General features: G+C 39.0%; 1 protein-coding gene across 1 annotated transcript in view; it reads right to left on the minus strand.

The window, feature by feature from the left end:
- The window catches only part of LOC309494714 (uncharacterized protein), a 58,623-nt gene that overhangs the window by 33,925 nt on the left and 10,849 nt on the right, over positions 1-13,849 (minus strand). The window contains exons 14-36 of the mRNA XM_082164125.1: positions 13,054-13,206; positions 12,850-12,979; positions 12,703-12,774; positions 12,361-12,555; positions 10,518-10,635; positions 10,259-10,350; positions 10,010-10,149; positions 8,975-9,187; positions 7,915-7,975; positions 7,752-7,838; positions 7,470-7,673; positions 5,464-5,539; positions 5,223-5,382; positions 4,825-4,914; positions 4,592-4,748; positions 3,030-3,193; positions 1,950-2,105; positions 1,768-1,827; positions 1,604-1,694; positions 1,463-1,511; positions 1,235-1,325; positions 757-846; positions 258-363 (exon numbers count right to left, since the gene is read on the minus strand). Of these exons, the coding sequence (XP_082020251.1) occupies positions 258-363; positions 757-846; positions 1,235-1,325; positions 1,463-1,511; positions 1,604-1,694; positions 1,768-1,827; positions 1,950-2,105; positions 3,030-3,193; positions 4,592-4,748; positions 4,825-4,914; positions 5,223-5,382; positions 5,464-5,539; positions 7,470-7,673; positions 7,752-7,838; positions 7,915-7,975; positions 8,975-9,187; positions 10,010-10,149; positions 10,259-10,350; positions 10,518-10,635; positions 12,361-12,555; positions 12,703-12,774; positions 12,850-12,979; positions 13,054-13,206 (2,755 nt within the window). The remainder of the gene's footprint in view (positions 1-257; positions 364-756; positions 847-1,234; positions 1,326-1,462; positions 1,512-1,603; positions 1,695-1,767; positions 1,828-1,949; positions 2,106-3,029; positions 3,194-4,591; positions 4,749-4,824; positions 4,915-5,222; positions 5,383-5,463; positions 5,540-7,469; positions 7,674-7,751; positions 7,839-7,914; positions 7,976-8,974; positions 9,188-10,009; positions 10,150-10,258; positions 10,351-10,517; positions 10,636-12,360; positions 12,556-12,702; positions 12,775-12,849; positions 12,980-13,053; positions 13,207-13,849) is intronic.

Genomic DNA, 13,849 nt, shown 5'->3' on the forward strand with positions numbered 1-13,849 from the left:
CTCACATGAGATTGACCAATAGCAAAACACTACCATTCAATCAATTGTCTATGGACAAAATTAAGTCCCGCCCCACATATTATCCTGTTCCAGACGCCGTTTCACTTGGATATACGTCACAATAGTTAAGAAGACTAATGCAACTTCTGTTTAATAATGTGTATGCAATATGTATACAGTATGCCTTTTCCACTTTCTACCACTGTTTTCACTGTAAACTGTGTATCGTGTGTGAGCGTCCATGTGACATCATGTACCTGGAGCGTTGTACTCGTACACAGTGACACCGGCGGGCTGCAACATTCCCACTTCATTGATCTTGTGCATTCTGAAAGCAATCCTTTCCCTCTCTTTATGAGAAACCTAATGAGACACACTGGCAATTATTATTTACATTCACAAATCACTTTTGCATTTATGCAATTCAAGTATTTCCATACATGGGTGACTTTGTCAGCCATCATTTTAAAGAGAGATTCATACAAGTCATACTGTACCACCACACAAGTGAATGTTATAAAGAAAATATTAACACATTTAATGTGTATTTTTCAATGCATATAATTTTGCATCGATCAAATTTAATGCAGCCAAATTGTGTTTATGTCACAGTGTAATGTTATGCATGGAACCATTCACATCATATCATCATCATTTCATTCTGGCTACACATTAATTCACACAGCAATTTTACTAATGTTCACATGTTTGGTGTTCAGAGTCTCTCGTTGGTGTTAAAGGTTTAGTTTTCAGTACCTTATTCAAGAAGATGATTAGCGACCCACGCTCTGAAAGCTTCATGTTCATCTCAAATCTCTCAATGTACTTCTCTTTCCCTTTAGATAACTGATGGAATTAAATCAGAAAAGTTCAAACACTGAGAAAATTATCCATTATAGAACCACATCCATAATATTTCCAGTCAAAACCAAGAATTATATATAATATATAAAGGTGTGGATGAATGAAATTTGATTGTGGCTCAGTGAGCTTCAGGTAGCACCCAGCTAACAAAAATAAGTGCTTAGAACTTTTATCGTTTATATGACAGCGCTTTCACGGAAAACTTTTGTGTTTTGGCCATTCATTTATATGACGATACCATTATCGTCTCTGTGTAAACTACAAAAACGGTGACGTCATGTGTGTGCGTGTTATGTGTTCAGTCTATAGGTGTGTAGTGTTTCGTTACAAAGTGGCATGTGGTATTACTCAATTTCTGAATCATTTTTACCTTTGAAAGATCAGTGTCATCTACTTTAAATCCTGTTAACAGGCCAACATCCAAAACAGACATGGCAGCATCTCTCGCTGGGTTCTTGAAACTGCACAGATGGATTAAGACAACGCACGTGATCTAACTTTCCATCAGTTCATGCTCACATTCAGCTGAAGATGCAAACCTAACAGCTGACATACGGATGGACGGATCTGCTTTTACTCTACATTAACTTTTACTCACTAGGTTTCAATGGTGAGCAGGTAACTTTCAATGGCTCCTGGATGTGACACTGCGTGCAATGCAGATTGAGAAGATATAACACTGTTAAACGTCACTAATAAATGAAGAAGACATGAATACAGATGAACTGATGAATCCTACCGTCAAGCTGTTTCTCCATCTTCACACTGAGATCAAACGCATTACAGTCATTCTCTCTCTCTTCAGGCACGGCATAATACAGAGAAAACACCTGAGGACAGATCAAGCTGTAAATCTTTGTAAATAACATGTAACTGAAGTCGTGAGCGCTCACGAATGCTCACCGAGAGAGTGGCCATCCCATTCCCGTGAGCAGTGACGTTGAATTTCTGTGTCAGTTTGACCTGTCGTGAGAACATTTTACATAGTTCAATTATGTTGCATGATTTGAAATCAGAGAAATGTATAAGAATTGAAGGGGAAAAGCGAACTGTGCATGTCTGTTCACTCATATTTGTTCGTTCACCTTGTCTGATCGCGTCACATGCGTGTTGGAACGAGTGAAAGTCCATCTGTTATGTGTTGTTCTTCCCTCCACAGAGAGTTCAATGTTCAGATTCACGTCCTGCTTCTTCGCTTCTGTACGATATTCAGCCACGGCCTGGAAAACGATGATGCTCGCCTAAGAGACGAGGCAGAAAAATATACAGCATTCCCTTATTCATGAAGCAAATGCTCCAGTGTTTTAGACCAGGGGTTTTAAAACATGAAAATAAATAATAAAAATTATAATTCATACAAATTATATAATATTATTATAATAATATTTTAGAACATTTAATGGTAACACTTTACAATAAGTTCCAATTATTGAATGTATTAACTAGCATTGAGCAATACATTTGTTACATCATTTATTAATCTTAATTAAATAATTAACTAACAGATACTTTAAATTGTAATAATGTAATGTAAATATTGAAATGATCATTCACTAAAATATATAAATGCTTTGTTAGTTTATTTGAACTAATATAGCTGTTTATTGTTAACAAATTAAACCTTATTGTGAAGTGTTACCAATAAAATAAATGATATAATAAAATAATAAACAATAAAGTTTATTCTGCTTTCTGAAGACTGTTATGTAATTTTGAGATTAATGACAGTTACTTTATCAATGCTTCATTTCAGGTTAACACATTACAGTACGCTAATGCTGGGTAGAAAAAAGGGTGTTGACTTATTAAAGTAAATATTTTTCATATGATATCTTATACATTTTTAACATTGGAAAAGGGGTTCGTCGCAAAGGCAACATCATATTTAGGGGTTCATGAAATCGAAAAGTTTGCAAATCCATGTTTAAGACCATCAATGAACTGGTCATTAAAATGGTGCACTGTTTATTAAACCTTTCACACATAAGTTTAAAATATTCTAGCTTGAGTTTAAGGGGGCCATTATTTTAGAATGTATCACCTTATTATTATTATTATTATTATTATTATAAACCTTTATAGAAGAATATATGTCATTCTTGCATACAGCACCTTTAAACCTTGTCAGCAGGTTTATTTTTAAGCAGTAATGGTCTGCTCTGTACCTGTGTGGTTCCACTGGCTCCATAGTGAGCTCTCTGTGCTCTCAGCCAGCGTACGATCGCTCTGGCGCGCTCGAAGTCCTTCACCTTCACCAGCGCGAGAAGCGCATAACCTGTGGCCTCCAGAGAGTGCTGACGCTGTCCAGGAACTTGCCAAAATGTACCGACTGTTTAGAAGACAGCTTAGGTTAGCAAGTCACCATGAAATCAAAATTAAGAATTCTTTTTTTTTCTTTTTTTCGCGCAGTGTTTATTATAAATGATTTATCCGTGCGCAAACGTTTTTTAAATTCATGTTTCCTCATAATCTAGAATCAAAATAACTTCCCCTCCCTCTTGCAGCATCTCTTCTCTTCTCTGATGATGAGGGCGGGGCAATAACCTGTCAATCACATGAGATCCACCAATAGCAAACCACAACCATCCAATCAATTCCCCACGGACAAAAACAAGCCCCGCCCACATTTGTTCTTGTTTGAGAAGCCGTTTCACTCGGATGTACATCACAATATAGGGAAGAAAAGACTCTCGTAAATTCTGTTTCATGCCGACTTTAATAATCAATAGTTTTTTATTTTATTTATAATAATCAGTCGTTTATCTCACTGTAACGTGTACATTTCTACTGTAGTATTAGTTTTTCTTCATTTATAACTCAAAACACAAACTGTTCCGTGCAGTTATAAAAACACAACTGACACTTAATCAGAAAATCCAGGAAGTGAACAGTGGTTGGTTGTTTTACATGTCAATCAAACAGCTGATTGGTCCTTTCTGCAACACACTGATAGTCTAAAGGATTGAGGGAATAACTGAAAATAAAAGTCCTTTACTCAGATTTTTTAGTTTATTGCCTGTCCGTCCATCCATCCATTCTCCATACCGCTTGTCCTATGTAGGGTTGTGGGGTAATGTATTATGTCATTGATGTTTACAGGTTTATTTATTTATTTTTGCATGTCATGCTTATAGTAGTCTCGCATAGCCAGACCTTCAGACTGACGGCAGAAGGTCTGGACTCTATCGCAGCATTTCTTGGCCAAGGACCGCCCAAGAGGACGTTTGACTGACATGTAACACAACCAATCACAGTTTGTTTTGTACCGCGTCATATTTAGGGGCGTGACAATATAATGTTGATGTCCCTACAATAACAGACCGGCGTGCATCTAATAAATTATTCATTCAAGAACCTTGTGCAAGTTTACTGCATCAATGGAGCCGCGAACTTCACATACTTTTGAAAATACAGCGTTTAGTTGATCGTGGTAAGCGCTCATTGTCTCAGTTGTAAAAACAACGGCTTTCTTCTTCCACGAGGGGTTTTGGCGTCATGACATTTGTTTCCCGGCGGACCGAAAATAAACGCGACACTCGTGCCCCCCGGAAATCCGATAAAATTCAACCAATCAGATGACGACTTCGACATTCCTAAAGTGTTTCCAGTTAAGTGTACCATATGCATCAGACGTTTAGCCAACGTTCCGTGGGCGTGACGTCTGAGGCTGAGACTATGCTTATAGTGGCTGTAGTTGCACTGTTGATTCGACTGTGTTGTTACTGACCTTCGTTCTGCCTGGAATGACTCATCAGGATGTCTTTATTGAGTTTTCCAGCATGGGCCAAAGCGTAAGAAGTCATAGCGACAGCATAAGTGCTGGTCAGACTGTGAACTCTCAGCGTCAGGTAATTAACGGCTCTGTTCACACTGCTCTGAAGACTCTAGTATGGAGAGAGAGACTCAATGAGACTGATGCGACGTATCATAGCGCTGTTTGTTTCCAGGAATCACACTTACAGATTCAGCGCAGATCTTACTGCCCTCTTGCATGGCAATCAGAACGAATGCCGTTAGAGAGGCGTCGCTGTCTTTCCCCTGTGCGTCACCCTGGAATTAACATTCTCTCAAATAAACGAGAGCCCAAACAATTGTTAGGAAAAAACTTGAACACTAGTTCGCCTACTGCAGCATATTGATGTCTTCCTTTAGAGGTTTTTCTCCAAATTAATTAAAACTATTATATATTCAAATTAATGACACGTCCGACCCTCTGGACTTTAAGACAGCGAACACACTATTCACATTCTCACTAGTTTATTTAATTTTCATACTAATAATATTCTACACTGGACATTCAAATATTACAGAGGAAGTAACATTTTCTGAAACATGTATGTACACCAAATGTAACTTACAAGCATCTCTTCATGTATAACGGCGGCGTCTTCTTTAAACGTGCCGTCTGGCAGCTGTTTGTTTGTGGCCAGCCACTTGAGGGCGCTGCAGATCACATTCTCCTCTATGTTGATCAGATCGCTGGCCATCGCAAACACTTTCGCCACATATGCCGTCAGCCTGTAATGACCAGAGAAGAAGAGGTAAGAAACCACATGTAACTACTTGATCAGATAATTATGGCAAGAACGCTCGTCTCACCATGTGCTGCTAGTCGTGCTCATCGAGGCAGCAAAGGACCCGTCTGGTTTACGGAAAGTTAGCTCTCGCTGATAACCTTAACAAGAATGATACAGTAAATAACTTACGAATTCATAGCTTTTGTTAGCATAATAGAGAATATTCTGAGGGATATATTAAAGGGGACCTATATGTTTGTTTTGTTTTTTCATTATTGTGTGTCTGCAGTGTGTGTACACAACAACCCACTCCTTTTTTTACATTCTACATAAATCAGAAACTGTGTCTCTCCTCCAATCACCTGACTCCATTCTAGTGTGCAACGCCCACTTTCAATGATGCAATCAGTTCCTAGTGGACAATATGGAAGTCCATTTCCACCACTCATGCTTTTGAAAAGAATCATACTTATGACATACTAGTCGGAATTATGATATACTAAGTCATAATTACAACATAAGTCAAAATTCTAACATTAAAACTATGAAATTATGAAATTATGACATTTGAGATTCGAAAGTCAAAATTATGATAGCAAAAGTCAAAATGATGAGTCATTATGGCATAAAAATACCAAGTACTATGACATACAAGTCCTAATTATGAGATGAAAAGTCAAAATGATGACACACTAAGTCATACTTGAGATGAAAAGTCAAAATTATGGCAAAGTAATAATTATGAATAAAAAGTTGAAATTGTGAGATACTAAGTCATTTGAGAGTAGAAATTATGACAATCATCATTTGATATAAAAAGTAAAAATTGTGACCATAAAAAGGCGAAACTGACATTATAAAGTCGCCTTTGACATAAAAAGTTGAAATTATGATGGTCAAAATAATGACACTGTTATATTTCAAATTCGAAGGTTGAAATTCTGACAGTCATAATGACTAAAAAGTAACAATTCTGACAGCAAAAGTCGAAATTCTAACATTAAAAAGTCGAAATTATGAGTCATTATGGCATAAAAAGTACTAAGTACTATGACATACTAAGTCTTAAAGGGGGGGTGAAATGCTATTTCATGCATACTGAGTTTTTTATACTGTTAAAGAGTTGGATTCCCATGCTAAACATGGACAAAGTTTCAAAAATTAAGTTGTACGTTTGATGGAGTATTTCTGTGCCAAAAATACTCCTTCCGGTTTGTCACAAGTTTCAGAAAGTTTTTTTCGAGTATGGGCCTGTGTGACGTCAGATGGGGCGGAATTTCCTTATACGGGTCCTAAGGGCACTTCTCCTGGAAGGGCGCGCGCGCACCCGTAGACCAGAGCGAGAGAGCGAAAGCAGTACGCCCATCAAAGCGCTGTGCTCGGCTTTGGGAAGTCATCAACGGAGTTGTGCAAGTGTTCTTGGTTGTTCCCTGCATTTCGACGATGATTGTTTTATAAACAAGGCCCAGTTCGACGCCGGATTTGCAGATCGTCTAATGCTTAAGGATGAAGCAGTCCCAACGATAAAGGTTCACGGTCGTGCGTTGGAACCGCAGGCGGTGAGTAAAACTGCTTCAAATGTCTGTGTGTTGTTAGCTATCGGCGCGTAAGCACAGCAAGTAAACAACATGATCACGTATAGTTAATGTATCTATGGAGCGTGCGATGTATGGTGTGTGTGTGTGATTCGCGCTCGTGATTCTTTAGCTCCGCCCACAAGGCACGCCTCCAGCCGCTCGTTTTTTTCCGGAAAGACTCGGTACAGCCTATCGTTCTTTTATAAATATAATAAAACTAAAGACTTTTTGGAGATATGAAGGATGCAATACTACTCTATAGGTACTCAAGATTAACATGAGATTGACTGAAACTGAGTGACTGAAATTCTCCATTTCATCCTTTTAAGTCATAATTTAACCTTTTTTTTTGTCATAATTGAGATTTACTAAAGCATGATTTGTTTTTTGTTGTTTATGTGTAAATAGGCTTCCATAGGATAAAGCTATACCCCGCCCTTCATTTATACTCATTAAATATCATGTTTCTCCCAGAAATGCATTAGATTGAAAGTGAGAGTGGTCAGCTGACCTGTGTTGATATGGTTAATGGCTTCATTACGCCGGTTCATGCCAACAGTCTCCCACTGCTTGGTGCTGTCCAGATAATGAGTGGCAATGAGAGGTAGAGTCATGTAGATCATAGTCTCCTCTCCATTACCACGGGGCTGGACAATAAACCGCCCCATGAAGTCTCCACTGATGGCCTGCTCGATCATCTTACTGAACTCCTGACCTTGAGTAACACACAGCGGTCAGGACTGGATGAGCGGATGGACAAGCAGAATAAATAAGCGTTCAGATTCCTACTTACTCTTGACTGTGATGTACGTGTTAGCGGGTGTGTTGGGGACCTGAGTGTCTGGTTTGAGACTCCTGACAGACACTTGTTGTAGTCCACCTGTCACACAGGTTCAGATTGAAATTAGAAAAGGGGCATTTTTGGATATTTTGGAGGAAAGACTCCAATAACTCACCCATCTTAGCAGGATTGAGCTCGACATTTGTCTCCTGTATCATAGTGAGCACACCCTCAGACTGAAACAAAGAGATTGGGTTTGATCTGTTTAGGTAGTTTGAATCACATAATAAAATCAAGCTTCTATAATGACAGTAAATGAATGGTTTTCAAGTGTGTTGAAAACCAAACAATACATATGTCTTAAATACTTCATAAATTAAAGCAATTATCATATCGTATCTGGTCTTTAGTAATGTTTTGAAAATGTTAGTACAAAGACGTTTACATCATTCATGGAACTTTTTTTTCTGAAACATTTTAGTTTGACGTTGGTCTAACGCTTTTCATTAGTTTCATTCATTAACTTTTTGAGCATACTTGAAAAACTTAAACTGTCGTAAATCTTTAATGCTTTTGATCTCTTTTCAAAGAGGACACTTGGCAGATTATTGCTGAAGTGAAAAAAAAAAAAAGTGAAAAAAAGTTTTTTATATGAAATATATATTTAAAAAATTGCTTTCAGTAAGATTTTGTTTGGCCGCAGTACCAAAAGTTTTCACTAGGTGAAATTCGTCTCCCCTTCATTTCCAATGTGGTCATGTTTGACTGCGGGGAGCACAAGTGTGACTATTTTTTTCAGGACCATTTAGCCTTTTCAAATCTTGTCTCTACTACACATAGCAAGTGCCAAAACCTTTACCAACTTCCGTACCATTCCGATAAAGTTAAAAAAAAAACTAAGCGTAAAATTTACCGAAGCGCATCAGAGGGTTTTAACGTTACTTGTTTCAGAATGTTTAGGGAACGTTCAAAAGTAACGTTTCCATAATGTTTGCACAATAAAGTTTTTTTTTTTTTTTTGCATTTAAAAAACCGGACGTTTTCAATGTTCAGGGACCATTCAGAAATAGTCAATTTTCGAAGTCCATTTTTGGGTCTGAAATATAAATGCTAGCAATATAAAGTAAAATTGTTATCGCCGTTTTGAATGCTGTAATTTAGCATATGGGATGCCCAAAAAAAAAAAGAGCTCAGCTTTGTAATTTTATCAGTGGGCAGACGGGAAGTTCACTCACCTCCACCCTCAGGATCTTCCTCACTCCATCACTGTGGACAGAGTCATACGCTGCTGCCTTCACATCGATCCAGTGATTGCCCAACTCCAGGGGAATAATCACATACGGGACGGACCTGGAGGACATGGACTCGACCTCCACTTCTGTTTGGTAGGAGCCCTTTCTGCTGGCGGAGCTGCAAATGTGTTCAGTCTCCATGAACTCAAGCCGAGCCTGAAGGAGAAGCCGACAGTTGGACAAATGTACCAATGTGTTACAGTGTTGTGTGTGAAAGGATTTGAATGTGTGTGGTTTGTGTGAGATTTACCATAAAGTCCCCCTGTAGCCAATAATTGTATCCTTTAAAACTCATCTTTGATCACCAAAATTACATATTTAAATGTTTTTTCCTTGAGACAAAATTCTTCATGCCTTAAAATATCTTGAATATAGCTCTACACCCTTGCCTCATTTAGTATTCTCGGTTCTATGAATATGCAAATGAAAATAAGCCCCGCCTCCACTCACTCACTCAGCTCAGAGATCCACTCGTTGACGATCACACGTTGATCTGATTGGTTACAAGGTAGTTTGTGACGTCAGAAACACCAGCGATTTAAAACCGTGTTTTTGAGACTGTCTTTGGTTCACTGCAGTTTTAAGGAGAAAATACTCAGCAATGCTGTCGACTTATGAATTTACACATGGTTTGTCTTAAAGCATATTAAAAACACCACATAGACATATAAACAACATTAAAAGCTTGATTTTCACTACAGGGGGACTTTATAAAATAAAATGGTGCCATAGTTGTGGTTAAAGATAGCTTGTTTCTTGTTACCTAAAAACGCTCAAATTTTGGAAGATTTAGCACTTGTTGTACTAGCCTGGTCCTTGTAAACAACCATTTAAAACCTGTGAACTTGGACTCCCAGAAGTAATGCATGATTAAATCAAGTCTAATTTGCCTCATTGGCACATTTATCCTCACGTTAATTGTATCTGACACCACATTGGGTGATAATCTAGGACCAAAATGACTGTGTGACTGTTTACCCTAATTTTCTTCTTGGTGTAGTTGTGAAGGATGGCCCTGATTTGTATTTGCTCATTGCGCACAGCTGAGAACGGCACCTTCAGGTCAATGAAGAACCTCTTATAAACTATCATCTCGTATGGATCTGCCACACATATGCCTTTGGAGAAAAAGACAGCAATGGAGTATTAGCATGATGCTACAGGTCTAAAACGAGGTGAAAAAAGTGTATTATATAAGTGTACTTCACCCCAACATAACAAGTTTACCGTGAGATTTTGACAGGCTAAAAGCGAAGATTTGCCAAGTAGTGATAGATTCTTTCAGGTAGATTCTGTCTCTTGTCATCGATGTTGTTACACTGGGACAGGAGGGAATAGAAAAAGGTTAAAACAGATAAAGAAAGAAAATACCCACAAAGGTTGACAGTGCATGTAAGACTATCTACAGATAATAAGTAACTAGTAACGAAAAAACATTTCCCATCGCTTCTGCTCATTTAAAATTAAATGTTTGTCTCGTACTCACCATAACTTGTTATTAGCTGGGCAGAACGGCAGAATCTCCTCTGTCCAAAGCCAGCTCTCTGGAAACTGTGTACGTGATGTGATTTCATCAAAACTCTCATAATAGTCGCTGTCCTCACCTGTCCAGGTTTACAGAAAAAAAATATATATACTGTGAGCAACTAGGAATTCACTTCACTCATTTACTCATCCATCATCAATCCTGGTGTTTCTTTCGGAAATCTGTAAACTCAAATGAACAGTAATTCCAATCTTACTTCCTGTTTGAACCTACATAGGTTTGTAACACATTTGCATAACGCCAGTCTATGGTCGTGATTGGCTGCCTGCAAACAACATCTATGTTAGCAAGGTTGCAGATAAAGTTCAAAATACAAAGTTTTAATAACAATAATCCACAGGGCAAGACAGAAGATACTCCAACAGAATGCTAACACACACGAGACCGGAACACCACTGAGTGAAGGTGAGGAACTAAAATACACAGGGAGAATGAACTAATTGACGAACAGCTGTGATAAGTCCATGGAAACTGATGAGTGGCGGGAAAATCAAATCAAACAAAGGAACACATGTGACTAATGAAAACATACTAAAAGTCAAAGGAAGCGAAACTAAGAAAAATAAACTGACACCATCACTACTGTTAGTATGACTGTGTATGAAGTGCTGAAGAAGGTGAATCTGAAATTCAGATATGGTAATGGGTGTTTGGTTTCCGACACAAGCTGAAAGGCCATCTGACCAATCAGAGCAGAGCAGACCAATCACAACAGACTGGGGTCATTTGACGAATCAGATCAGAGTAGACCAATCACAACAGACTGGGTCTGACCAATCAGAGCAGAGTAGACCAATCATAACAGACTGGGTCATCTGACCAATCAGATCAGAGTAAACCAATCACAACAGACTGGGCCATCTGATCAATCAGAGCAGAGTAGACCAATCACAACAGACTGGTTCATCTGACCAATCAGATCAGAGTAAACCCATCACAACAGACTGGGTCATCTGACCAATCAGAGCAGAGTAGACCAATCACAACAGACTGGGTCATCTGACCAATCAGAGCAAAGTAGACCAATCACAACAGACTGGGTCACCTGACCAATCAGAGTAGAGTAGACCAATTACACCAGACTGGGTCATCTGACCAATCAGATCAGAGTAAACCAATCTCACCAGACTGGGCCCTACGACCAATCAGAGCAGAGTAGACCAATCACAACAGACTGAGCCATCTGACCAATCAGAGAAGAGTAGACCAATCACAACAGACTGGGCCTTCTGACCAATCAGAAGAGAGTCGTCTCTTGGAAAGGAGGGGTTTGTAGAGAACAAATCCTTTATCAAACCATTTCAGAAACTGTGAGAAAAGAGCTGCTGCTGCAGATAATATTATGAGAAAATGAATTTATTGTTTGACCTTTGTTGCATGTAAACATTTTGTATTAAACCTCAAAAACAAAATTAGGAACCTATAAAAAAAAGCATTATAGAGGCAATTTGGTTGTTGTGGCTGATTTATGTATTATTAGAATCTGGCTGATTGTTTGTTTTTATTGTCTGTAATTGTTATGTGTTGTGTGAGCTACTGGATGCTTAAATTTCCCTTAAGAGATGCATAGAGTAGTTATCATCATCATCATCATCATCATCATCACCATCACTTTAACAAGACCTGCAGTATTTTATTCCAAATAATTATTTAATTATTAACCATTTTATTGCCATCTTATATGCATCTTGTAAAGAAAATGGGGTTTGTTAGCCTGTGGAAACAGTACACAGTGTTAAGATCATGAGTTTGACAATCAACTCAACAATATTTAAAAACGTACTCCGAGCCAGAATCATCTCCTCCTCTCCAGCCTCCATACTACGAGCCACCACGTCATTACAGCAGTGCAGGAAGGCCCGGACACATTCCTCTCCATCTACGATGTACATGGCTCTTCGTTCACAGGTGTAGCCGAGTTTATTATCCCTCATGCCATCCACACAGCACTTCCTCAGATCACCAGAGTACTGGCCAGCTGAGAAGACAAAGACAATCAGGACAGAAGGAGAAGAACTGCTGAAGAACGAGCACTGGAGCGTATTCATTCATCCTCTCTCTCCAAATCATTTCCTTTCATCCTTTACTGTCTGTCAAGTAAAAAAGAAAAGCTCCAGCTTCTCACCCAGTATAGTGGTGACCCGCTGAGTACTCTCAGCTCTTCTTCTTCTCTTTGAAGGGGCGGGACACTCTGGCACTAGAGGATGTTTAAATAACAGGCTAAGAGATTTGTACAGCTTTAGAAATTTGAAAGAACATTATTTATATATACCAGTTCTGGTGTCGGTTCCTCCTGCAGTGTGTGACTCAAACATCAGACCTGAATCATTGAAAACCCCCATACTGTCGCTTCCACCTCCTGCCGTACAGCCGGTGTCATGCTTCTCTACAATGTCGTAAATCTAAAGCAACAAACAGACCATTTATAAGACAATCACAAGCGTTCAATGTTGAGGTGTTGATGTAGGACCTCCACCTTCATCTGAGTGAGTCTGTTTTGGTTCAGTCCATGCACAGCTTTATCCACCGCCACCAGCCCAACTTTAGCTCCAGGATCTCCAGTTATCAGCAAGCTGAACTCTTCTCCTGGCTCGTAGATCGGTCGAGGCTCCTTCACCTGAACCTTCAGCTGTGAAACACAAGAAACACTAAGGACCCTACTGGAAGAATCTACTGGACTCTAGTAGTATCTATTCCTGCTGATCATGCATTAATATAATTGAACTTCAGTCGCCACTGATCCAAACGAGACACTTTTGAAGCTTAGGCTGTGTGTCCACCAAAGCGTTTTTTTTCACGCGGCTGGCGTATTTTTTCAATTGTTTTCAATGGGAGCGCTGCTTTTTTAAACCCCCATGAGCGTAACGAGGCGCTGCGCGTTTTTTTCATGCGTTTTTCACACATTTTTTACAGCTCGCCGAGAGTTGAAGAATGTTCAACTTTGGGTAAAACGCAGCGCTCATCACTGTCACTTTTTACCCAACCGTCCAATCACAGTGGAGGAGGGGCGGAACTAATACCACACCGACCAACCGCCACATTCTGCTTGTACAACGTCAGCTGGCTAAAAATGCTAGGCGCTCTGCTGAAAACACGTAGCTATGGGCGCTTGAGAGCGTTTTGCCAGCGTTGCTTTTTTTTCAGTTGAGACACTTTGCTTGTTATGATACGGAATATCCGCGAAAGTGTTACTAGTATCTAATTTCACACATATTTTGTTTCTGTGTTGATTCTATATTAAAATATTGAGACAATGTAATGTATTTTCTCTG

The sequence above is a fragment of the Leuciscus leuciscus genome (genome assembly GCF_965113295.1).
Source record: "Leuciscus leuciscus genome assembly, chromosome: 3".
Taxonomy (NCBI): Eukaryota; Metazoa; Chordata; class Actinopteri; order Cypriniformes; family Leuciscidae; genus Leuciscus; species Leuciscus leuciscus.